General features: G+C 44.0%; 1 protein-coding gene across 1 annotated transcript in view; it reads right to left on the minus strand.

Annotated features, from left to right (window-relative positions):
* Window positions 1–6,937: 6,937 nt before the first annotated feature.
* LOC308089729 (14-3-3 protein epsilon-like) overlaps window positions 6,938–26,954 on the minus strand; it is a 28,044-nt gene continuing 8,027 nt past the window's right edge. Inside the window, exons 2-6 of the mRNA XM_080434622.1 lie at window positions 25,877–26,076; window positions 25,295–25,401; window positions 20,556–20,762; window positions 18,180–18,316; window positions 6,938–7,317 (exon numbers count right to left, since the gene is read on the minus strand). Coding sequence (XP_080290748.1) covers window positions 7,244–7,317; window positions 18,180–18,316; window positions 20,556–20,762; window positions 25,295–25,401; window positions 25,877–26,076 — 725 coding nt within the window. The 3' untranslated portion in view covers window positions 6,938–7,243. The remainder of the gene's footprint in view (window positions 7,318–18,179; window positions 18,317–20,555; window positions 20,763–25,294; window positions 25,402–25,876; window positions 26,077–26,954) is intronic.

The following is a 26,954-nucleotide window of genomic DNA, read 5'->3' on the forward strand; positions in this document are numbered from 1 at the left end:
GACACATAAGCCTACTCTTTGATCTACGTTTGGGGGAGAGAGAGAGAGAGAGAGAGAGGACAGGATGGCCTAGCCCCAGAGGAAGCCACAGAACCACAGAGGTGTTTTCTCTCTCTCTCTCTCTCTCTCTCTGTCAGGACCCCCGGGAGTCCTGACACACGGGTTGAGAAACCTTGCCTTAAATAACGTAGGAAGTGATTTTTGAAAGAAAAGTGCAAATGGTGATACAGAGATTCGGGTTTTAAACAGGATACGGAAACGGTGTGTGCAGGTGCGTTTGTGTGTGGGGGGGTTTACCGGATACAGTAAGGTAGGTTATCTCTGAACGGGTACGTGCTGTCCACTATTGTCTGAAAATGGCACTTGTCTGACCTCTGACCTCATGGACGGCCCGCCACTTTTCTTTTTACACCTCTCCGGAGCCGTCTCCTGTCGCATCCAATTTGTAAATGCTTGCACTCCAGTGAACAGCATTTATACATTTAGATAAAGGTTATTAAAACAGTTAAAAACTGTCTTTGTTACACATAAACATAATTTGTGTTGTCTAGCTTTGTTTAAATGCTTATAGTTTTTCAATGGCTTCTTTTTACTGTAGTTTTAACAAAAACAAATACATGAAAACTTGTGACACTCTTAGGAAAAACGGTTGGTCATTCATTCAGCCAAGGTTTCTACTGACTAAGAAATAACAGATCTACTGTACAAGCTAACGTTCCGTACCGTACCCGGTAAATCCCCCGCACACACAAAGGTGCGTCCACACATTGACGTCCAGTCTGCGGAATTTCCATCCACTCCCATGATATGGGGGAAAAAAGGCCCCGATGCAACAAGTTCACGCGTATCCGGGTTCCTCTAGGTCAGGGCTACTCAACTTAAGATGGATCAGGGGCCACTCAGCAAAATACCAAAAGTCCAAGGGGCCGCCATAAAAATGACATATGAATGTCATGTCAAATGAATATTTTGGATTTTTCAATTTTGTAACACACAAGAAAATGTACATTTTGACATCATATTCTTTTCACTGTACCAGTTTATTTTGTGTGTATGTCCAGTGGCATCAGTTCAGCAAAAGCTAAGGTATGGCAAGGTTAGGGTTGCCAACTCCCAGAGATTGAAATAAGGGACACCTATCCTGGGCGCGCGGCAAAGCCGTGCGGCCGGAAAAATGTGGGGGTCAAACCCCCCCAAAAACCCGAAATGCATAGAAAACTATGCATTATACCTGTAACAATTAACGCACCTGTATGTATGTCTGTCTGTTTGTTTTTGAAAAATGTTTTAGCAATCCATATATTTGAACGGAAATTAATATTTTTATCCTGTGCTTAAAAATTAAAAACCATGAGGGGGCCGCCAAGACGCTGCGATCGGGCCGCATGCGGCCCGCGGGCCGCGGGTTGAGTAGCGCTGCTTCTAGGTAAACGATCACCCGGCAGTGATAGGTACCAACCAATAGGACAGATACGACCTGTGTTCACTCCACTGGGCGGGTTGGACACTCGTAGTTCTCTTGCAGGGGGAATGCAATGCAGACAATCCAGAACAAACTTATTTCAATAAATGTAAACATTCTTAATTATTTACACTTGTTTTCTGTCAACCCCAAATCTCTTTGCCAAAAATAGCCGATCTACAAGCTCAGATCGGCTATTTTTGGCTTATGTTTTGGCTTATGTTCTCCCAGGGACGTGTTGGGCCCCTACTTCAGCCTGGGAATCTCAGATAGAGAGACCCGTAAAGGAATTGTCCCAAAAGTCCCAGTGGCCAGCACGTCCATGTGTTCTCCCCATGCTGGGGTTCATTTGGTTAATGCTATTGATAATGTAATAGTGTTTTCATTTTGTCAAGGAGCACTGATGTTTTCATATCGCTGGATAATATGGATAATATTAATATTTTATATTGCACGTGCATAATGTTTTCATGTTGAGTAGTGTTATTCCTCTAAATAGCATTAGTCAATCCGGAACAAAAACGACACGGCCCACCAGCTGCTCAAAGCCCCGGAAGATATCAAAGGAACGGCCGGAAATGGCCGGAAGTGCTGCAAGGGCTCGCTCAACTTGTCGCGCATGTGTGGACGCACCTCTACAGAAAGGTTTTATAAAGGGCTCTGCCTGAGCCCTCATCGACTTACTGAGTTCAAATGGGAGGGACAGACAGACAGACAGACAGACAGACAGACAGACAGACAGACAGACAGACAGACAGACAGACAGACAGACAGACAGACAGACAGCGCTCAAGCCCTCGCGGACTTCAAGTAAACTTCAAGTAAACGAGCGCCTAAGTTAGTGAGTCTGTAAGGGAGTGGAATTGGGCCGATGAGTAAACAACGTATACAGACCATTAGATTAGTTTTAACACCGAGAGCTATTGCACCTTAAAGGGATAGTTCACCCAAAACAATGTTTTTCTATGTATTAGTCACCCCAGCGGACCGGTATGCAGCGGTTCCGGTAGCAGACACAAAGGAGACTCTTTGTGTTTCCTACCGGAACCACTGCCAGTCATCACATTATGGTCTTAGGAATAAGAGACAAACTAAAACATATCCATGAATTCAAGTCTCCATGGGGTGACTAATACATAGAAAAACAGTCATTTAGGGCGTGAACTATCCCTTTAATGCTTTAGGTCATGTACAACACAGCACTAATGTTATGAACAGTAGATACCAGCTGCTACGCTCACGCACCTTATTTCTAAATCTCATGTACATAATGTTTGGAAGGATTTGCAGTGTGTAAATATGTAGATACGTCGTCATCTTTTTTTAGCCCTTCTTTTCCTTCTCTTTCTGGAAACGATCGAAACACGGTGGAGCTTGTTGCACGAAAACTAATTTCACCCAATCTTTACACCTGTAAAACCTGTGATGTGGCAATAAAGACGATTCTACTGCAGCTCAAGTGACATACATGGTCTCTGTAAGAACCTTATCAGGCAGAAATAAGGACTGGCGGGGGGGGGGGGGGTGGGGGCAGATTTGTCACGTTTTGTCCGTCAAACTTTCATCTGATTTTCTATCCGTCCGGCTGCGGACCGAGCGCATGCACTGTACTTTAGCAAGAAGGACCCTTGGCAGTAGTGAGAAAAAAATATCTACAAGCGTTGTGAGCTTGTAGATCTGCTATTTTCAATTAGCCCATGTATAAAATAGGGCTGAAGTGGTTAGTGTATGTTTTATAATATCAGAAGGGAAGTCAGTGAAGGCACACGAGAAGAAGCGCTCGTTTTGGTCGACAGCACAGCAATAAGCAGTCACACAAGATATTCATAGGAGGCGTTATAGCACACATTAAAACTCATTCACTGCCAATGAAATCTTTTGACGTCTCTAAAAAAAAAAAAATCTCGGCTCCTGTGTTTTACTATGTAGACCCTCCATAAAAATGCGATTATGCGATCACATAATTTACCGCATAATCAGCAAAATGTCGATACACTTATTATTTGTTTTAGCTCGTGCTCATTTGATTTTGCTATTTTTGTCTCATCTGTTTAAGGAAATAGGTAGCTGATATAATGCACTTTTACCTTAGCGCTAGGTATACTCTTGGTTGCTTGTTTTTGCAGAAAATGCACTTAAGTCTTCTGGTGATTAATAGTTTAGTTCCCTACCTATGTTGAATGCACTTATTGTAAGTCACTTTGGATAAAAGCGTCTGCTAAATGACTGTAATGTAATGGCGCATAATTATGCGGGGGTACTGTTTTTTCAAAAAAGGCAGCATCGCATCCCATAATATGCACATCGCATCACATATTTCTGCATATTTCGCAACTTTTCACATATTTCGCAACTTCCCGCAATTTCACCGCATAAATTTGCACAAAAAAACGCATATTTCATCGCATAATCAAGGATTTTCGCCTGCGTTTTTCTCTTGAGGGTCCGTGTCTTTTTGGCGAGTTTTCAACCGCGTATGACAAGCCAACGGGACGTCGCGATGACATTCTTTTTTTTTTGGTGCGGAAGCACAGTGAAACCCTCAGTGATTAGCAACCATCAGGGGATCCATCATACCGGAGATAAATATTCTGCTGTGACTACTTGATAAGGTAAGAACATCGCATCAATCTGGGCTTTTTGGGCTATTTAGTGAATGGCAGTGAATGAGTTAAACATCAGGCGCATAGAAGATCAAAACGGTCGCAAGTTCGACTCCCTGTGCTATAAGGGACTCCCTGTGCTATAAGGGACTCCCTGTGCTATAAGGGACTCCCTGTGCTATAAGGGACTCTCTGTGCTATAAGGGACTCTCTGTGCTATAAGGGACTCCCTGTGCTATAAGGGACTCCCTGTGCTATAAGGGACTCCCTGTGCTATAAGGGACTCCCTGTGCTATAAGGGACTCCCTGTGCTATAAGGGACTCCCTGTGCTATAAGGGGAGAAAAAAGACATCTTGTACACGGGTCGTTTCGGTTTCTTTTTTATTTATTTATTTATTATTATTATTATTATTATTTGAAGTTTAATGTTAATTCCATGCTGTGTTTTCAGTGAGAATACAGATGGTTTGTGTGTGTGTGTGTGTGTGTGTGTGTGTGTGTGTGTGTGTGTGTGTGTGTGTGTGCATGTATGTATGTGTATTACATATGTGCGTACGTACATAATTATGTAAATATGTACTGTATGTATGTATGCATGTGGCTCCGGTCAGAATATCCAGTAGTATAAATCAGATTCACATTATTACACATACTGAATGACAGAAGAGAGAAAGAGAGAGAGACAGAGAGACAGAGAGACAGAGAGAGACAGAGAGACAGAGAGAGAGACAGAGACAGAGAGAGAGACAGAGAGAGAGACAGACAGTCAGAGAGACAGACAGACAGTCGAGGAGGATAACAAATAAGGAAAGATAGTATAAGTTACAGCAGGCTTTGAATATTTTTTTCCCAAACACTTGTTTTGTTTTCTTCTGTTTATAGTGCCATAGCAAAACATTGCATTACGTTACAATCAGACGTCCCACCGTTGCCTAGGAGATTAAAGTATAACACAGTAAAACACTCCACTAGGGGGCGTGTCCAAACCGAACGCCTTTTCCTTTGTTAACACATTCAAACCAGGAAAGCATCTGTGTCATTTTAGATTTCTCATATATATATATATATATATATATATATACATACATATATATACATATATATACACATATATATATATATTTGTGTCACGAATGCGCTATGAGCTTGTAGATCTGTTATTTTTGAAAAATGTTGATCTGTGCAAATCTTTGAATATATATAAAAAATACAATATGTATATATATACATATTGTATTTTTTTAAGTGTACATTTTAACTCAAATCTTTGCTTCTATGGACATGATCTCCAAGGATCTCTTCTCTTCCTCTCATATAAAACGCTGTTCTGTTGGACACGCCCCTCCTAGTAACTCTGAAAAGCGGTACAACTGGAACCAAATCCATTTCTTTGGGTCCATTTTGAACGCCGTCCAGAGTGAAATGAAGACTAAAGGTTCTTATTTTACAGTGTACTCTGTCCAGGTGTGGACGCATGTCCAGGTGTGGACGCCAGTGGAGGTCAGGGAGAGGGGGGGGGGGGGGTTTGTCGTTTCACAAAACAAAGACCTATGGGAAGGTTGGGGGGGGGGGGGGGCAGAGAAAAAACGGAGATCCACAAAAAAAAGAAAGAAAAAAAAACACGTCCCTTTTACGTCTTCACATCACCGCTACCATTCCCCAGAAATGTGCTCAAACTGAATTCTTTTTGGAACATATTGCTCTATACAGGGCCGCCCGCACAGAGAACCATATCTTTAAACCATAACTATTAACCCATTAAGACCTGAGGCCATAATTAAAAATGTTTTCTAAATCTTAAGTTTTTTGAAAAAAAAAAAAAATGAAAAAAATCTAAAATAGCAGATCTACGAGCTTGTAGATCTGCTACTTTTGAATAGCCAAATAAATCTAAAGTGACACAGATGCGTTCCAGGTCTTAATGGGTTTAATATGTCAGGGTTTTCTTTTCTTTGTACAAGTCGTTCTAACTCCAGTGGATATGGCCGGGGGGTTCATACCAGCAATTCGATTGGATGAAAACGATGGAAAACACAGACCCGACGGCCAATCAAAATGCATCCAAATTCACGGGCCACGTCGCCCACGTTCGACGTATGCGTTTACAGAAAACGCTCGCGTGTGCGATCAGCGGATCGGACGCTCACGTTGTCATGGTTACAGTCACATAGTTACCGTTACTAACGGTTATGGTGCGCGGCGTTTCGAACGGCCCTGTAGACGCATGGCAAAGGTAGACTGACAGGTAAACGCGTGCGGACACGCCCACACCAAAACAACAACAACAACAACAACAAACAAACAAAAGTTTGACAGAAAAGTCCTTTAAAAAATATATAAACTACCTCTTCCATTGTGGGTGTGCACGAGTGAGCGAGTGTGTGTGTGTGTGTGTGTGTGTGTGTGTGTGTGTGTGTGTGTGTGTGTGTGTGTGTGTGTGTGTGTGTGTGTGTGTGTGTGTGTGTGTGTGTGTGTGACTGTGTGTGTGTCTCAAGTATACTTGGCAACAGATAACGGCTAGGTTCAAGCCAACAACAGTAAACTAAATGACGTGGATCTACAGATCAGATATGTCGGGGGTTGCAGCTGGAGTTGGAAAAGGTTAATTTTACACCCAGGGACAGATTTAGAAAAAAAATAAACTCATTCCCCCCCCTTCCTGCACCGGAGAAAATCCTCAGCGCTACTTTCACTCTGAGAGTTTTTATTTATCTTTGTTTTTTTTACACTCTCTGTGTAAAACTATAGTAGTCAGAATAGTAACATTCTGTGATAATGTAACTCTGAGAGTGTACACATGGAACCAAATGGACCCTTAAGGGTCCATTTGGTTCCATGTGTACACTCTCAGAGTTAAATTAACACTTGGGGATTTAAGTCGGTGCAGTTTTGCAAAAGAGGGCAACACCAGAAAAACCATAAAACGAAAAAACAAGAAGGAGAAAAGAAGGAAAAAAAGAAAGAAAGAAAGAAAGAAAAAAGAAAAGATGGATGAATGAGCAGTTAAAGGAAGGAAGACAGACAGAGACGGGAAAAAATGGAGTGAGTGTTGGAGTCTAAAAAAGAGAGAGACAGAGAGAGAGACAGAGAGAGAGACAGAGAGAGGGGGGGGGTTGGGCGGGCGCAGGAAGTGATGCAGAGGAAGGGGTTGGTCTTGGCGGACAGGAAGGGGAGGGGTCACTGGGCGGCGGCTTCCTCTTCAGGTTCTTGCGGTGCAGCAGGCTCTTTGCTCGGCTGTTCTTCACCTGAAGCTGAGGACAGAGAGACACTACGTTAAAGCTGAGGACAGAGACACTATGTTAAAGCTGAGGACAGAGAGACACTATGTTAAAGCTGAGGACAGAGAGACACTATGTTAAAGCTGAGGACAGAGAGACACTATGTTAAAGCTGAGGACAGAGAGACACTATGTTAAAGCTGAGGACAGAGAGACTACGTTAAAGCTGAGGACAGAGACACTATGTTAAAGCTGAGGACAGAGAGACACTATGTTAAAGCTGAGGACAGAGAGACACTATGTTAAAGCTGAGGACAGAGAGACACTATGTTAAAGCTGAGGACAGAGAGACACTATGTTAAAGCTGAGGACAGAGAGACACTACGTTAAAGCTGAGGACAGAGAGACACTACGTTAAAGCTGAGGACAGAGAGACACTATGTTAAAGCTGAGGACAGAGACACTACGTTAAAGCTGAGGACAGAGACACTACGTTAAAGCTGAGGACAGAGACACTACGTTAAAGCTGAGGACAGAGAGACACTACGTTAAAGCTGAGGACAGAGACACTACGTTAAAGCTGAGGACAGAGAGACACTACGTTAAAGCTGAGGACAGAGAGACACTATGTTAAAGCTGAGGACAGAGAGACACTACGTTAAAGCTGAGGACAGAGAAACACTATGTTAAAGCTGAGGACAGAGACACTATGTTAAAGCTGAGGACAGAGACACTATGTTAAAGCTGAGGACAGAGACACTATGTTAAAGCTGAGGACAGAGACACTACGTTAAAGCTGAGGACAGAGAGACACTATGTTAAAGCTGAGGACAGAGAGACACTATGTTAAAGCTGAGGACAGAGACACTATGTTAAAGCTGAGGACAGAGAGACACTATGTTAAAGCTGAGGACAGAGACACTACGTTAAAGCTGAGGACAGAGACACTATGTTAAAGCTGAGGACAGAGACACTATGTTAAAGCTGAGGACAGAGACACTACGTTAAAGCTGAGGACAGAGACACTATGTTAAAGCTGAGGACAGAGACACTATGTTAAAGCTGAGGACAGAGACACAACGTTAAAGCTGAGGACAGAGACACTATGTTAAAGCTGAGGACAGAGAGACACTATGTTAAAGCTGAGGACAGAGACACTATGTTAAAGCTGAGGACAGAGAGACACTACGTTAAAGCTGAGGACAGAGACACTATGTTAAAGCTGAGGACAGAGAGACACTACGTTAAAGCTGAGGACAGAGAGACACTATGTTAAAGCTGAGGACAGAGACACTATGTTAAAGCTGAGGACAGAGAGACACTATGTTAAAGCTGAGGACAGAGACACTATGTTAAAGCTGAGGACAGAGACACTATGTTAAAGCTGAGGACAGAGACACTATGTTAAAGCTGAGGACAGAGACACTATGTTAAAGCTGAGGACAGAGACACTATGTTAAAGCTGAGGACAGAGACACTACGTTAAAGCTGAGGACAGAGACACTATGTTAAAGCTGAGGACAGAGAGACACTATGTTAAAGCTGAGGACAGAGACACTACGTTAAAGCTGAGGACAGAGACACTATGTTAAAGCTGAGGACAGAGAGACACTATGTTAAAGCTGAGGACAGAGACACTATGTTAAAGCTGAGGACAGAGACACTACGTTAAAGCTGAGGACAGAGACACTATGTTAAAGCTGAGGACAGAGACACTATGTTAAAGCTGAGGACAGAGACACTACGTTAAAGCTGAGGACAGAGACACTATGTTAAAGCTGAGGACAGAGAAACACTATGTTAAAGCTGAGGACAGAGAGACACTATGTTAAAGCTGAGGACAGAGACACTACGTTAAAGCTGAGGACACAGAGACACTATGTTAAAGCTGAGGACAGAGAGACACTATGTTAAAGCTGAGGACAGAGAGACACTATGTTAAAGCTGAGGACAGAGAGACACTATGTTAAAGCTGAGGACAGAGAGACACTATGTTAAAGCTGAGGACAGAGAGACACTATGTTAAAGCTGAGGACAGAGACACTATGTTAAAGCTGAGGACAGAGACACTACGTTAAAGCTGAGGACACAGAGACACTATGTTAAAGCTGAGGACAGAGACACTACGTTAAAGCTGAGGACAGAGAGACACTATGTTAAAGCTGAGGACATAGAGACACTATGTTAAAGCTGAGGACAGAGACACTATGTTAAAGCTGAGGACAGAGACACTATGTTAAAGCTGAGGACAGAGACACTATGTTAAAGCTGAGGACAGAGACACTATGTTAAAGCTGAGGACAGAGACACTACGTTAAAGCTGAGGACAGAGAGACACTATGTTAAAGCTGAGGACAGAGACACTATGTTAAAGCTGAGGACAGAGACACTACGTTAAAGCTGAGGACAGAGACACTATGTTAAAGCTGAGGACAGAGACACTATGTTAAAGCTGAGGACAGAGACACTACGTTAAAGCTGAGGACAGAGAGACACTACGTTAAAGCTGAGGACAGAGACACTATGTTAAAGCTGAGGACAGAGAGACACTACGTTAAAGCTGAGGACAGAGAGACACTACGTTAAAGCTGAGGACAGAGACACTATGTTAAAGCTGAGGACAGAGACACTACGTTAAAGCTGAGGACAGAGAGACACTATGTTAAAGCTGAGGACATAGAGACACTATGTTAAAGCTGAGGACAGAGACACTATGTTAAAGCTGAGGACAGAGAGACACTACGTTAAAGCTGAGGACAGAGAGACACTACGTTAAAGCTGAGGACAGAGAAACTATGTTAAAGCTGAGGACAGAGAGACACTACGTTAAAGCTGAGGACAGAGAGACACTACGTTAAAGCTGAGGACAGAGACACTACGTTAAAGCTGAGGACAGAGAGACACTACGTTAAAGCTGAGGACAGAGACACTATGTTAAAGCTGAGGACAGAGAGACACTATGTTAAAGCTGAGGACAGAGAGACACTATGTTAAAGCTGAGGACAGAGACACTACGTTAAAGCTGAGGACAGAGACACTATGTTAAAGCTGAGGACAGAGACACTATGTTAAAGCTGAGGACAGAGACACTATGTTAAAGCTGAGGACAGAGACACTATGTTAAAGCTGAGGACAGAGACACTATGTTAAAGCTGAGGACAGAGACACTATGTTAAAGCTGAGGACAGAGACACTATGTTAAAGCTGAGGACAGAGACACTATGTTAAAGCTGAGGACAGAGACACTATGTTAAAGCTGAGGACAGAGACACTATGTTAAAGCTGAGGACAGAGACACTATGTTAAAGCTGAGGACAGAGAGACACTATGTTAAAGCTGAGGACAGAGACACTACGTTAAAGCTGAGGACAGAGACACTACGTTAAAGCTGAGGACAGAGAAACACTATGTTAAAGCTGAGGACAGAGAGACACTACGTTAAAGCTGAGGACAGAGAAACACTATGTTAAAGCTGAGGACAGAGAAACACTATGTTAAAGCTGAGGACAGAGAGACACTATGTTAAAGCTGAGGACAGAGACACTATGTTAAAGCTGAGGACAGAGACACTACGTTAAAGCTGAGGACAGAGAGACACTACGTTAAAGCTGAGGACAGAGAGACACTATGTTAAAGCTGAGGACAGAGAGACACTATGTTAAAGCTGAGGACAGAGACACTATGTTAAAGCTGAGGACAGAGAGACACTATGTTAAAGCTGAGGACAGAGACACTACGTTAAAGCTGAGGACAGAGACACTACGTTAAAGCTGAGGACAGAGACACTACGTTAAAGCTGAGGACAGAGACACTATGTTAAAGCTGAGGACAGAGAGACACTACGTTAAAGCTGAGGACAGAGACACTATGTTAAAGCTGAGGACAGAGAGACACTATGTTAAAGCTGAGGACAGAGACACTACGTTAAAGCTGAGGACAGAGAGACACTATGTTAAAGCTGAGGACAGAGACACTATGTTAAAGCTGAGGACAGAGACACTATGTTAAAGCTGAGGACAGAGACACTATGTTAAAGCTGAGGACAGAGACACTATGTTAAAGCTGAGGACAGAGACACTATGTTAAAGCTGAGGACAGAGACACTATGTTAAAGCTGAGGACAGAGACACTACGTTAAAGCTGAGGACAGAGACACTACGTTAAAGCTGAGGACAGAGACACTATGTTAAAGCTGAGGACAGAGAGACACTACGTTAAAGCTGAGGACAGAGACACTATGTTAAAGCTGAGGACAGAGAGACACTATGTTAAAGCTGAGGACAGAGACACTACGTTAAAGCTGAGGACAGAGACACTATGTTAAAGCTGAGGACAGAGACACTACGTTAAAGCTGAGGACAGAGACACTATGTTAAAGCTGAGGACAGAGAAACACTATGTTAAAGCTGAGGACAGAGAGACACTATGTTAAAGCTGAGGACAGAGACACTACGTTAAAGCTGAGGACACAGAGACACTATGTTAAAGCTGAGGACAGAGACACTATGTTAAAGCTGAGGACAGAGACACTATGTTAAAGCTGAGGACACAGAGACACTATGTTAAAGCTGAGGACAGAGAGACACTATGTTAAAGCTGAGGACAGAGACACTACGTTAAAGCTGAGGACACAGAGACACTATGTTAAAGCTGAGGACAGAGAGACACTATGTTAAAGCTGAGGACAGAGACACTACGTTAAAGCTGAGGACAGAGAGACACTACGTTAAAGCTGAGGACAGAGAGACACTACGTTAAAGCTGAGGACAGAGACACTATGTTAAAGCTGAGGACAGAGACACTATGTTAAAGCTGAGGACAGAGACACTATGTTAAAGCTGAGGACAGAGACACTATGTTAAAGCTGAGGACAGAGACACTATGTTAAAGCTGAGGACAGAGAGACACTATGTTAAAGCTGAGGACAGAGACACTACGTTAAAGCTGAGGACAGAGAGACACTATGTTAAAGCTGAGGACAGAGACACTATGTTAAAGCTGAGGACAGAGACACTATGTTAAAGCTGAGGACAGAGACACTATGTTAAAGCTGAGGACAGAGACACTATGTTAAAGCTGAGGACAGAGACACTATGTTAAAGCTGAGGACAGAGACACTACGTTAAAGCTGAGGACAGAGACACTACGTTAAAGCTGAGGACAGAGAAACACTACGTTAAAGCTGAGGACAGAGAGACACTATGTTAAAGCTGAGGACAGAGAGACACTATGTTAAAGCTGAGGACAGAGACACTATGTTAAAGCTGAGGACAGAGACACTATGTTAAAGCTGAGGACAGAGACACTATGTTAAAGCTGAGGACAGAGACACTATGTTAAAGCTGAGGACAGAGAGACACTATGTTAAAGCTGAGGACAGATAGACACTATGTTAAAGCTGAGGACAGAGACACTATGTTAAAGCTGAGGACAGAGACACTATGTTAAAGCTGAGGACAGAGACACTATAGGCGGCTTTCCATATACATGGACTTACCTAGCCCAACCCCACACCGCCCACCACAGCAACGGTTTCCACTACAATGAAGTGGGTAGAGTGGTGTGTAAGTGGTACTAAACTGGTGCCTAAAAAGTACCCAGTCTTGGGTAGGTCTGAGCTGGGCTAAGCGGGGCTAAAGCTGTGACTGCTACTGATTGGTCGGCTCACAGCTGTGTCTGTCCACTCAGGTCTCTGTAAAATGTAAACACTACGGTAGCAGTGTTGCCATGTCCACTTATTATAAGCGACATTGGGCTTATGTTTCTGTAAAGTTGCTTGTAAATATTGGTAGTACTTTTACTCCACTACAATTATCTGAAAACGTATTAGTTACTAGTTACTTTTCAGATATAAATGATTACATTATAAAACATACATTAACCACTTAAGCCCTATTTTATACCTAGGCTATTTGAAAATAGCCGATCTACAAGCTCACAACGCATCGCATCATTGTAGATCTGCTATTTTCAAACATTTTAGTACTTACTTTTGGTACCTTAAGTACATTTTGATACCAATAGTTTTTGTACTTTTACTCAAGTAATTCCAGACTTTCACTTGTAGATGCTTCTACATTGCAGTATTGATACTTTTACTTAAGTAAAACATTTGAGTACTTTTTCCACCACTGCTTGTTTCTAAAATGTAGTTGATTATTTGGGGCTTGTTTCCATATGTTGTTGAAACCAGTGGTTCTTAAACATTTTCATGTCAAGGACCCCCAAATTAATATGTATTTGTCAACATTATATATGTAAATATATTTTTTAAATAGCAGATGCACACACTCACAATGCGTCGCATCGCTACGCGTTGTGAGTTTGTAGATCTGCTATTTTCAAATAGCCGTAGATAGTCGCTTCTTTTGGGATTGTTTTCATAGACCTGATTGCTTATTTTTTTCTGCTAAACCTGGCAACAATGAATGTGCGACGATACACGCTAATAATGTTTTTTATATAAGTGATGGCAACGTGTTTAGACACCACACAGGTCTTCCCAACAATAGCGAAGATTAAAGTCAGGGTGAACATGGCCAAATAATAACTTAAGAGCCAAACTAGCTCTGAGGAAGCACGCTAGCATTTAGGCTAACCCTGTAGCCTGAGGCTAAGTTGGTGTGTTAAAGAAAGGGGCGTTGATTTCCTTCGGGAGGGGAGGGGAGGGTGGGGATTTTGCGAGTGGGGAATTTTGTGCAATGGAAACGCAAGACATTTTGAAGCGGTGCGGTGCGGTTCTGGACTGTACTGGACAGTGTCGTGCTTAAGCTGTGATGGAAAAGCGGCTTATGTTAAAGCTGAGGACAGAGACACTATGTTAAAGCTGAGGACAGAGACACTATGTTAAAGCTGAGGACAGAGAGACACTATGTTAAAGCTGAGGACAGAGACACTACGTTAAAGCTGAGGACAGAGACACTACGTTAAAGCTGAGGACAGAGAGACACTATGTTAAAGCTGAGGACAGAGACACTATGTTAAAGCTGAGGACAGAGAAACACTATGTTAAAGCTGAGGACAGAGACACTACGTTAAAGCTGAGGACAGAGAGACACTACGTTAAAGCTGAGGACAGAGAAACACTATGTTAAAGCTGAGGACAGAGAAACACTACGTTAAAGCTGAGGACAGAGAGACACTATGTTAAAGCTGAGGACAGAGAGACACTACGTTAAAGCTGAGGACAGAGAAACACTATGTTAAAGCTGAGGACAGAGAAACACTATGTTAAAGCTGAGGACAGAGAGACACTATGTTAAAGCTGAGGACAGAGACACTATGTTAAAGCTGAGGACAGAGACACTACGTTAAAGCTGAGGACAGAGAGACACTACGTTAAAGCTGAGGACAGAGACACTACGTTAAAGCTGAGGACAGAGAGACACTATGTTAAAGCTGAGGACAGAGACACTACGTTAAAGCTGAGGACAGAGACACTATGTTAAAGCTGAGGACAGAGAGACACTATGTTAAAGCTGAGGACAGAGAGACACTACGTTAAAGCTGAGGACATAGAGACACTATGTTAAAGCTGAGGACAGAGAGACACTACGTTAAAGCTGAGGACAGAGAGACACTACGTTAAAGCTGAGGACAGAGAGACACTATGTTAAAGCTGAGGACAGAGACACTACGTTAAAGCTGAGGACAGAGAGACACTACGTTAAAGCTGAGGACAGAGAGACACTACGTTAAAGCTGAGGACAGAGAGACACTATGTTAAAGCTGAGGACAGAGACACTATGTTAAAGCTGAGGACAGAGACACTATGTTAAAGCTGAGGACAGAGACACTATGTTAAAGCTGAGGACAGAGACACTATGTTAAAGCTGAGGACAGAGACACTATGTTAAAGCTGAGGACAGAGACACTATGTTAAAGCTGAGGACAGAGACACTACGTTAAAGCTGAGGACAGAGACACTACGTTAAAGCTGAGGACAGAGACACTATGTTAAAGCTGAGGACAGAGACACTATGTTAAAGCTGAGGACAGAGACACTATGTTAAAGCTGAGGACAGAGAGACACTACGTTAAAGCTGAGGACAGAGACACTATGTTAAAGCTGAGGACAGAGACACTATGTTAAAGCTGAGGACATAGAGACACTATGTTAAAGCTGAGGACAGAGACACTATGTTAAAGCTGAGGACAGAGACACTATGTTAAAGCTGAGGACAGAGACACTATGTTAAAGCTGAGGACAGAGAGACACTATGTTAAAGCTGAGGACAGAGACACTACGTTAAAGCTGAGGACAGAGACACTACGTTAAAGCTGAGGACAGAGAGACACTATGTTAAAGCTGAGGACAGAGAGACACTACGTTAAAGCTGAGGACAGAGAAACACTATGTTAAAGCTGAGGACAGAGAAACACTACGTTAAAGCTGAGGACAGAGAGACACTATGTTAAAGCTGAGGACAGAGAGACACTACGTTAAAGCTGAGGACAGAGAAACACTATGTTAAAGCTGAGGACAGAGAGACACTACGTTAAAGCTGAGGACAGAGAGACACTACGTTAAAGCTGAGGACAGAGACACTACGTTAAAGCTGAGGACAGAGAGACACTATGTTAAAGCTGAGGACAGAGACACTACGTTAAAGCTGAGGACAGAGACACTATGTTAAAGCTGAGGACAGAGAGACACTATGTTAAAGCTGAGGACAGAGAGACACTACGTTAAAGCTGAGGACATAGAGACACTATGTTAAAGCTGAGGACAGAGAGACACTACGTTAAAGCTGAGGACAGAGAGACACTACGTTAAAGCTGAGGACAGAGAGACACTATGTTAAAGCTGAGGACAGAGACACTACGTTAAAGCTGAGGACAGAGAGACACTACGTTAAAGCTGAGGACAGAGAGACACTATGTTAAAGCTGAGGACAGAGACACTACGTTAAAGCTGAGGACAGAGACACTACGTTAAAGCTGAGGACAGAGAGACACTACGTTAAAGCTGAGGACAGAGAGACACTATGTTAAAGCTGAGGACAGAGACACTATGTTAAAGCTGAGGACAGAGACACTATGTTAAAGCTGAGGACAGAGACACTATGTTAAAGCTGAGGACAGAGACACTACGTTAAAGCTGAGGACAGAGAGACACTACGTTAAAGCTGAGGACAGAGACACTACGTTAAAGCTGAGGACAGAGACACTATGTTAAAGCTGAGGACAGAGAGACACTACGTTAAAGCTGAGGACAGAGAGACACTACGTTAAAGCTGAGGACAGAGACACTACGTTAAAGCTGAGGACAGAGAGACACTATGTTAAAGCTGAGGACAGAGAGACACTACGTTAAAGCTGAGGACAGAGACACTATGTTAAAGCTGAGGACAGAGACACTATGTTAAAGCTGAGGACAGAGACACTATGTTAAAGCTGAGGACAGAGAAACACTACGTTAAAGCTGAGGACAGAGACACTACGTTAAAGCTGAGGACAGAGAGACACTACGTTAAAGCTGAGGACAGAGAGACACTATGTTAAAGCTGAGGACAGAGAGACACTACGTTAAAGCTGAGGACAGAGACACTACGTTAAAGCTGAGGACAGAGAGACACTACGTTAAAGCTGAGGACAGAGACACTATGTTAAAGCTGAGGACAGAGACACTATGTTAAAGCTGAGGACAGAGAGACACTACGTTAAAGCTGAGGACAGAGAAACACTATGTTAAAGCTGAGGACAGAGAGACACTACGTTAAAGCTGAGGACAGAGACACTATGTTAAAGCTGAGGACAGAGAGACACTACGTTAAAGCTGAGGACAGAGAGACACTACGTTAAAGCTGAGGACAGAGACACTATGTTAAAGCTGAGGACAGAGAGACACTATGTTAAAGCTGAGGACAGAGAGACACTACGTTAAAGCTGAGGACAGAGACACTATGTTAAAGCTGAGGACAGAGAGACACTACGTTAAAGCTGAGGACAGAGACACTACGTTAAAGCTGAGGACAGAGAGACACTACGTTAAAGCTGAGGACAGAGAGACACTACGTTAAAGCTGAGGACAGAGAGACACTATGTTAAAGCTGAGGACAGAGAAACACTACGTTAAAGCTGAGGACAGAGAGACACTACATTAAAGCTGAGGACAGAGAGACACTACGTTTTAAAGGTGTGGTACGCGATGTTTGTCAAAAATAAGTGTTAACACTTGATTTTATTACCTTATTAAACATTTTCATAAACACTATGTTTTCAAACACTAGTTTACAGTGTTTTTTTTTTAAATCATCATGATATGTGTTTAGTAAATTATGGTCCCATTCATTTTTAAATAAATGAATGATAAAGTAGGGCATGTTTCTAGGCTTTCTACTGGTTCTACCAAGTGAAGACCCGCCCTCGCTGCGGTTTCAGCCAATAGCATTCATTTCCGGTAGCATTACCGGGACCGGATATAGAAAGATAGCGGATTTCAAATCGCTGAAAAATAGGCTTCATTTATGGTCTTTAGCAGAGCTGCCAAGTCTCACCCTTTGAGAGTGAGTCACGTTCAATTTAACCTCTTCACACACCTCACGCCACACTTGCCATTTCACACGCTTTCCCCCTCTCACAGCAAAAAAATAAAATAAAATAAAAACAGCAACCGGGTGGAAAACGGAACGCTCGTCCTAAAACACACTGCCCCATTTTTTCCCGCGGACCGTGGTCGCCGGATTAGACCCGGGGCGAGGGTGTTTTAGGACGACGGTTCTATTTGGGGAGGTGCGCTGCTTAACGGGATGGACTGGAGAGATGGAGGACCGGTCGATTTGACCTTTTTGCTTGATATTGTTTGATGGCAAAACAATCATGATTTCATGACGCTCTCCATATTGTTTTACGTTCTATGAGACACACACACAGACACACAGGCAGGCGTCTCACCATCTCCCTGCATGTCTGAGGTCCATAATGTTAGGTTGTCACGTAGCAGCTGCATGATGAGTGTGGAGTCCTTGTAGCTCTCCTCGCTTAGCGTGTCCAGCTCTGCGATGGCGTCGTCAAACGCTGCCTTCGCCAATCTGGAGACAAAGAGAGACAAAACATATTCACACGTGAGTTTGGACACGCAAGTCACATGGACCAAGGGTTCCCAATCTTTAGCTCAAGATAAAAAATATATATTGGGCCTCTCTGTGTCTCCTAGGGTAGTTAATACCTTCACAAAAACATGTAGTAATCCTAGTCTCTATACTGCCTCCCCCTGGCCAGCTGATGGAGGGGAAAGGAACTGGTTGGAATAACGTGTTCCTTCCACGCGCTACGTCCTACCGGGGACACTCCCCCTTGTCAGGTGACAAGAAGCTACGTCCTACCGGGGAAACTCCCCCCTGTCAGGTGATAAGAAGCTACGTCCTACCGGGGAAACTCCCCCCTGTCAGGTGATAAGAAGCTACGTCCTACCGGGGAAACTCCTCCCTGTCAGGTGATAAGAAGCTACGTCCTACCGGGGAAACTCCTCCCTGTCAGGTGATAAGAAGCTACGTCCTACCGGGGAAACTCCTCCCTGTCAGGTGATAAGAAGCTACGTCCTACCGGGGAAACTCCTCCCTGTCAGGTGATAAGAAGCTACGTCCTACCGGGGAAACTCCTCCCTGTCAGGTGATAAGAAGCTACGTCCTACCGGGGACACTCCCCCCTGTCAGGTGATAAGAAGCTACGTCCTACCGGGGAAACTCCTCCCTGTCAGGTGATAAGAAGCTACGTCCTACCGGGGAAACTCCTCCCTGTCAGGTGATAAGAAGCTACGTCCTACCGGGGAAACTCCCCCCTGTCAGGTGATAAGAAGCTACGTCCTACCGGGGAAACTCCCCCCTGTCAGGTGATAAGAAGCTACGTCCTATATACTTCATGTATATCTATTAAAGGTCATGTATATTTATTAAGATCTGCACAAATGTTCAAGATCCTTTTAAATTTGCAGCACTCAGTGCCGCGCTATGAGCTTGTAGATCTGCTATTTCTGAATAGCCAAAAGACATCTTAAAAATGCGTTTCCGGATTGAATGGGTTAAAAATCGTCCAAAATAAAATGTTCCAAAATCAATGGATTCCAGCGTCTTACCTGCATGCGCGGTGGTGTAGTGTCCTACCTGCATGTGTGGTGTAGTGTCCTACCTGCATGTGTGGTGTAGTGTCCTACCTGCATGTGTGGTGTAGTGTCCTACCTGCATGTGTGGTGTAGGGTCCTACCTGCATGTGTGGTGGTGTAGTGTCCTACCTGCATGTGTGGTGTAGGGTCCTACCTGCATGTGTGGTGGTGTAGTGTCCTACCTGCATGTGTGGTGGTGTAGTGTCCTACCTGCATGTGTGGTGTAGTGTCCTACCTGCATGTGTGGTGTAGGGTCCTACCTGCATGTGTGGTGTAGTGTCCTACCTGCATGTGTGGTGTAGTGTCCTACCTGCATGTGTGGTGTAGTGTCCTACCTGCATGTGTGGTGTAGTGTCCTACCTGCATGTGTGGTGTAGTGTCCTACCTGCATGTGTGGTGTAGGGTCCTACCTGCATGTGTGGTGTAGTGTCCTACCTGCATGTGTGGTGTAGGGTCCTACCTGCATGTGTGGTGTAGGGTCCTACCTGCATGTGTGGTGGTGTAGTGTCCTACCTGCATGTGTGGTGTAGGGTCCTACCTGCATGTGTGGTGGTGTAGTGTCCTACCTGCATGTGTGGTGTAGTGTCCTACCTGCATGTGTGGTGTAGTGTCCTACCTGCATGTGTGGTGTAGGGTCCTACCTGCATGTGTGGTGTAGTGTCCTACCTGCATGTGTGGTGTAGGGTCCTACCTGCATGTGTGGTGTAGTGTCCTACCTGCATGTGTGGTGTAGGGTCCTACCTGCATGTGTGGTGGTGTAGTGTCCTACCTGCATGTGTGGTGTAGTGTCCTACCTGCATGTGTGGTGTAGTGTCCTACCTGCATGTGTGGTGTAGGGTCCTACCTGCATGTGTGGTGTAGGGTCCTACCTGCATGTGTGGTGTAGTGTCCTACCTGCATGTGTGGTGTAGGGTCCTACCTGCATGTGTGGTGTAGTGTCCTACCTGCATGTGTGGTGTAGGGTCCTACCTGCATGTGTGGTGTAGGGTCCTACCTGCATGTGTGGTGTAGTGTCCTACCTGCATGTGTGGTGTAGTGTCCTACCTGCATGTGTGGTGTAGGGTCCTACCTGCATGTGTGGTGTAGTGTCCTACCTGCATGTGTGGTGTAGGGTCCTACCTGCATGTGTGGTGTAGGGTCCTACCTGCATGTGTGGTGTAGGGTCCTACCTGCATGCGCGGTCGGGTGAGTTGAGGATCTCGTAGTAGAACACGGAGAAGTTGAGCGCCAGGCCGAGGCGGATGGGATGCGTGGGGGGGAGCTCGATCATGGCGATGTCGCTGGCGGCTTTGTACGCCACCAGACTGTTCTCCGCCGCCTCCTTCCTGTCGTTGCCCGTGGCGAACTCTGCCAGGTACCGGTGGTAGTCTCCCTTCCTGTTAACACATCGGGTGCCAGGGGTTTATTGAAACAGTTTACGTTGAGCGCCAGAAATCTCACCGTTTGCAACGCTAACGCTGTTTAGAGCTAACGCCTGTAGAGCTAACGCCTGGAACAACAACATGTCTCACGCGAGTCACCGTTGCAGAGCGATCGCGCATCGAGAATGACTCGTTTTGCCCACTGTAAAAAGTTAACCCATTAATACCTGGAACGCATCTGTGTCACTTTAGATGTCTTTGGCTATTCAAAAATAGCAGATCTACAAGCTCATAGCGCGGCACCGAGTGCCGCGCTACGAGCTTGTAGATCTGCTATTTTTGAAAAATCGTGAAAAAATATATTTTTTATTTTCTTCAAAAATCTGTTAGGATTTAGAAAACTTTTTAAGAATCGAACTCAGGCCTTAATGGGTTAAGGAGATACAGAGGTTTTTAGCAAGGAGATAAAACGGAAGCGGATGGGAGCCAGATTTTTTTGCCACGGTGATCCACCTGTCCCTTACGTCTTAGAGTGTTCATAAATGGAACCAAATGGACCCTTAAGGGTCTGTAACTCTGAGAGTGTAACAAATTCTATAGTAGGCAATGCAACGCTTTGTTTTCAAGAGTGTTGCTCGCAAACATCAGTTGTATTATAAAGTTATATAAAACTGTCCGAGGCAAAGAACCCCATCACTTCCATACAGAATGGGAGGAAGCCCCCCCCCCCCCCTATTTCCATTTTAAAGGGCTATTCCAATGCCCCCTCAGGTACATTTTTTCAGCAATTGGATAATATTTTTTTGGGGTAGATCTTGTTGAGCTGGTCATTTTAAAAGTAGTTGTCAAGCTAAAAAAGTGTGGGCACCGCTGCTGTAAGCCATACATGGGCAGCTGGCGGCCCGGGGGCCACATGCGGCCCCCATCTTCACTTAATGCGGCCCCGCAGGTTAACCCATTGATACCTGGAACGCTTCTGTGTCACTTTAGATGCCTTTGGCTATTCAAAAATAGCAGATCTACAAGCTCATAGCTTGTAGATCTGCTATTTTTGAAAAAAATCGTGAAAAAATATTTTTTTTATTTTTTTCAAAAAACTGTTAGGATTTAGATTTTTTTTAAAGAATCGCCTCAGGTCTTAAAGGGTTAATAGTGATATATTATTGATTTCAGCTGTTTACAATTCCAAACATGAAAACATGACCCGCTTTAATTACTTCAGTCAGTAGCTTAGTAGCTCAGTGACTAGTATTAAAATGCTATTGTCTTTTTTATGTCCAATGTATTCGTATTCAAGTTCATAAAGTTAACATAAGTATAACTAAATGCATTTGAAATTAAATAAAAATGTAACTTTTCAGGATTCCAATTCAAAAACAGCAAAAAAAAAAAAAACAGGATTCCAAATCAAAAATAGCAGATCTACAAGCTCAAAACGCGTCGCGCTGAGCTTGTAGATCGGCTATCTTTGCTACTTTTGTGTGACATAGAATGGCGAAGTACAGCATTCATTTACGGAATAAAAGAGTTTAAATATGGAGATAAGAGGTGTCTGCCAAACAAAACTATGTAATGTGTCCCTCTGGAGTGAGTGTGTAAATATAGTGTCCCTCTGCATCATCTAAGTTGCATCACCCTGCTGTAAGCAGACTGCATGACGTTCTTCTTAGTTGTGTATATGTCACAGTACGTTTGGAGAACCAGTACGATTGAAGACAGAGCGCTCGTTTTTAGGCACGGGGCTTCGGGGCGATGCGGGGCTTTTCGAGACAGGGTTTATTAGCGAGGCTCGCGAGGAGGAGGAGCTCCTCCTCCTTCTCCTTCTCCTCCTCCGTGTGTGTGTGTGTGTGTGTGTGTGTGTGTGTGTGTGTGTGTGTGTGTGTGTGTGTGTCAGGGAGAAACTAAAACAAAAGCCAGCAGAACACAATAAAAGTATCTTAACAGTCCACCTGATTCGAATGCTATCTGCATTGAATGGGGAAATAGGCGAGTTTATTAGACCTTTGAATGGGCGAAATAGGCGACCTACTTACCTACCCACGATTTATCAGACCATTCATTGGGTGTTATCAAGACATACTAACCTACCAACTGACATGACTTAATAGTTCAGTTTAGGTTTCGCTTTTGGTTTTGGACCCTGACGGAGGCGCGCAGTCACAGGCGAACTGTCACCCCGTGAAGGACCACAGAGGGAGCTAAGGCGACCGAGTTGCCGTCCTGAACGGTGTGACGTTCGCCTGTGCCTACTCAGCGCCGTTTGAGTTATGTACCGATAGGCACAGAATCGTAAATATTGTTGTGCGGACTGCTCCGCCTCCAAGTAGGTCAGTAGCTCCTGAATGAATGGTCTGATAAATCGCGGGTAGGTAGTAGCCTATTTCGCCCATTGAAAGGTCTAATAAACTCGCCTATTTCCCCATTCAATGCATTGATAGCACTCGAAGCCGGTCACACACGCGCGCACGTGTGTGTGTGGTCGCGGCAATATATGCTTGTGCACAAGCCTGGCTTGTGGCTCCCTCTAGTGTTGCTTCTACAGAATTGCTGGGTGGGTGGTAAAAACGAGCGAGCCTTCTTCAATCGTACTGGTTCTCCAATCATACTGTAACATATATATATATCTGTCTGTTTCCATACATGTCATCATGATGTGAATACATGGGTTCATTTTAAATAAGCCAAGTGCTTTTATGAGCGATCCAGTTTAGAGGACCTTGCATTGTTAAAGGGATTCTAGGCAACATTAAAGGGATATTTCACTTTCAAAAAACACTTTGGGTCATTTTATAGTCTACTCAGGCTTTGGTGAGCCCCCCAGACCGTTTCTAAGTTGTGTGATTCATTATTTAGATATTTGATATTCATTTTATCAGACACGCCCCCTTCCTATACAAACCCATTATAATTATGAATGTTAGATTCATCAAAAACACCCGTCCTTTATTCTGGTGACTCACCCTGCCCTCCTAATGTGCGAGGGGGTCGTGTTTTTTCGATAACCTTTTTCATTTATTTTATTTAATTTTTTTATTGTATTTACTTTTTTTAATTTTCAGAAAAATATATTAAAAATAAATGAAACAAGTTATCGAAAAAACACGGCCCCCTCGCGCATTAGGAGGGCAGGGTGAGTCACCAGAAAAAAGGACGGGTGTTTTTGATGAATCTAACATGTTAAAAATGGAGTTTGAAGTTATAATGGGTTTGTATAGGAAGGGGGCGTGTCTGATAAAATGAAAATCAAATATCTAAATACTGAATCAAGCAACTTAAAAACGGTCTGGGGTGCTCACAAAAGCCTGAGTAGACGATAAAATGACCCAAAGTTTTTTTCAAAGTGAAATATCCCTTTAACCCATTAACTGCCAGAGGTATTTTCATATTTTTTTAGCCAGTGCCAGAGTTTTTCATTGGAAAAAAAAAAGTACTCAGGAGCCGAAATATAGACTTTTTAAGTTTTAAGTTAACAAGGAAGTGGATAGGAGTCTAGATCTTCAACTAATCATATCTCCTTGGTCTTTGGGTGAAATTGGAAAGAAAAAAAGTTATTCTTTTTTTTTATTTATTTTTTACTTCACGTAGATCTACGCGATTGGCACGTGGCGGCTTCAAATCGGTTCGCGTAGATCTACGTGATTGGCAGTCAAATGGTTAAGCCTAAATCAAAAAAATATATTTATATATATATATATTTTGCATTTTTTCCCCTCTATCAGCCACAGGTCGTTCATGAAAGTCCTTGCGGTCTTGTTTCCAATGAGGGCCTGTGAGCAATTAGGGGTTAAGAGTCTTGCTCAGGGACAAATTTCATTTCATCGACACATATGGCCTGGCCTCGAACCTGGGGCAACCAGGGCCTCTGGCTCCCTAGGCGGGCTCACTAACCACTCAGCTATGGCCGCCCCTGATGCTGGGATGTTTTCCTGCATTGAAACACAGTCCTCTTTCTGAATTCCGTATTTACCCTACTGTTTATGTTTTGACATCTGGGTGTCCGGGAAGTAAATGAAACGCACGCGTGTCCGTGTGAACTGTTTGAGTGAAACCCAATGGAACCGACTGCAGCCGACCAAAATGGAACGAGCCACCATTGTTTTCTGTGGGCAGTTTTTACTTTCGGTTTTAAAACGCTCTCAAACTTCTTTTTGGAGGCACGGAATTGACTTTTAAGATATGTTTTGGATAGAATTTAGTTGTTTAACTTCATATATGTGGTCAATATATCATGACGGAGCCTATTAAAAAAAAAAGATCAGAGAACCGGCAGGGGCGGGCAGTGACACGTATGTATCCGAATAAAGCAACCTATTTTCGGCATGGCCCCTTCTAAAGTCCCCCTGCGTCATATTGGCTGGAGATGGGGAAAAGGAGCTGCTCATTGGCTGAAGGGGATTGAACTGCTGATTGGCTGAAGGGTTTGTCAGTCACTAAGGTACTAACTGTTTGACAATGTCAATGTTTCCATGTCTTTCTAAATAAAGTGCTTCAATCAATCAATCAATCAATCAATCAATCAGTCATTCAAGCAGTCTATGAATACGTACATTTTGTAGTAGAACACCTTGGACTCTCCCGTCTTTGCGGCTGGAATGAGGTGCTTGTCCAGAACGTCCAGAATGTCGTTGCAGATTGATTTGAGCTCGTTCTCCACCTGCAGAACACAAGAGCCTGACGTAAATAAACCCATCAGGTGACGAGACATTCGGAGACAAACACATCCATCACAATCCTACAAGAACAACACCGTCCCTTCAGCAGGGGTCCCCCAAACCTGTCCATGGCAAGGACCGCCAGATAGCCATATCCTTCCTCGCTGATCGAGCACTCTGTGTGTCTGTACTGTGTGTGTCTGTACTGTGTGTGTTTGTACTGTGTGTTTGTACTGTGTGTGTTTGTACTGTGTGTGTCTGTACCGTTTGTCTGTACTCTGTGTGTCTCACCGTTTGTCTGTACTTTGTGTGTCTCACCGTTTGTCTGTACTTTGTGTGTCTCACCGTTTGTCTGTACTGTGTGTGTTTGTACTGTGTGTGTTTGTACTGTGTGTGTCTGTACTGTGTGTGTTTGTACTGTGTGTGTCTGTACTGTGTGTGTCTGTACTCTGTGTGTCTGTACTGTGTGTGTCTCACCGTTTGTCTGTACTCTCGGATCATCTTCAGTTTGTCCTCTCCTCCCTTGCTCTCCTCCTTCTGCTCCAGGCTGCTGATGATCCTCCACGATGCTCTCCTCGCTCCGATCACGTTCTTATAGGCGACGGACAGCAGGTTCCTCTCCTCTACCGTCAGCTCCATGTCCATGCCCGCTACCTGCTTCATGGACTCTACCATCTCTGTGTGGGGGGGGGAGAGAGAGAGAGAGAGAGAGAGTCAGCTCCATGCCCGCTACCTGCTTCATGGACTCTACCATCTCTGTGTGGGGGAGGGGGGGGGAGAGAGAGTTCTATTTTGCTCCAACTTGTCCATGTCAAGGACCCCCATAATGATATGTATTTGGCTCCGGACCCCCATCTCAAAATATGTTGTTCCAGAAGCAAAGATTTGAGTTACAAATGTTCACGATTTAAAAATAAATGAATAAATAGGAGATCTACAAGCCAGGGGGCCGGGGGGGTCCCCAGGGGGGCCGGGGGGGTCACCAGGGGGGCCGGGGGGGTCCCCGGCCACATTAGTTAACACATCCACTGCCAAGGGCTAATCTCATAATGTACTCACCAGTGCCAAGGTGTTTTTGTTGTTTTTTTGTTTTTTTCATGTCGCCATAGATCTTGTTAAAATCCTTAAGATTGAGCGCTACACGGTCTGTTTACATCCGCGCGATCTCCCTGTATCTCCCAGTGAAAACCACGTGTCAAACGGGCATCCATGTTTGAGTTAGAGCGGATTACGTTAAACAGTGAAATGCGAGGAGAAAAAACTACAGGAAGAGAATTGAGTTTCAGTTTCGTCTGTAGAACGAGGGCGGGCGTGATCGTGAAAACCGGATCCCAAATAATTCTATTTCCTGTCATCAAACCGGAAACGGAAGTGGATCAAAAAAATTCCGAAAGTGCACCCGGACCGCGCATGCGCGAAAAGACCGCAGCCCGTAGGGCTGCGGTCTCGGCGCTTAACAGTTGGATTTAACGGCCCGTAGGACTACGGTCTTGGCAGTTAATGTGTTAATATGGCGTCACAATCATTCTAACCCCTTTAAACCATATTCTATACT

This window comes from Gymnoscopelus braueri (assembly GCF_963280865.1).
Source record: "Gymnoscopelus braueri genome assembly, chromosome: 8".
NCBI classification, from domain to species: domain Eukaryota; kingdom Metazoa; phylum Chordata; class Actinopteri; order Myctophiformes; family Myctophidae; genus Gymnoscopelus; species Gymnoscopelus braueri.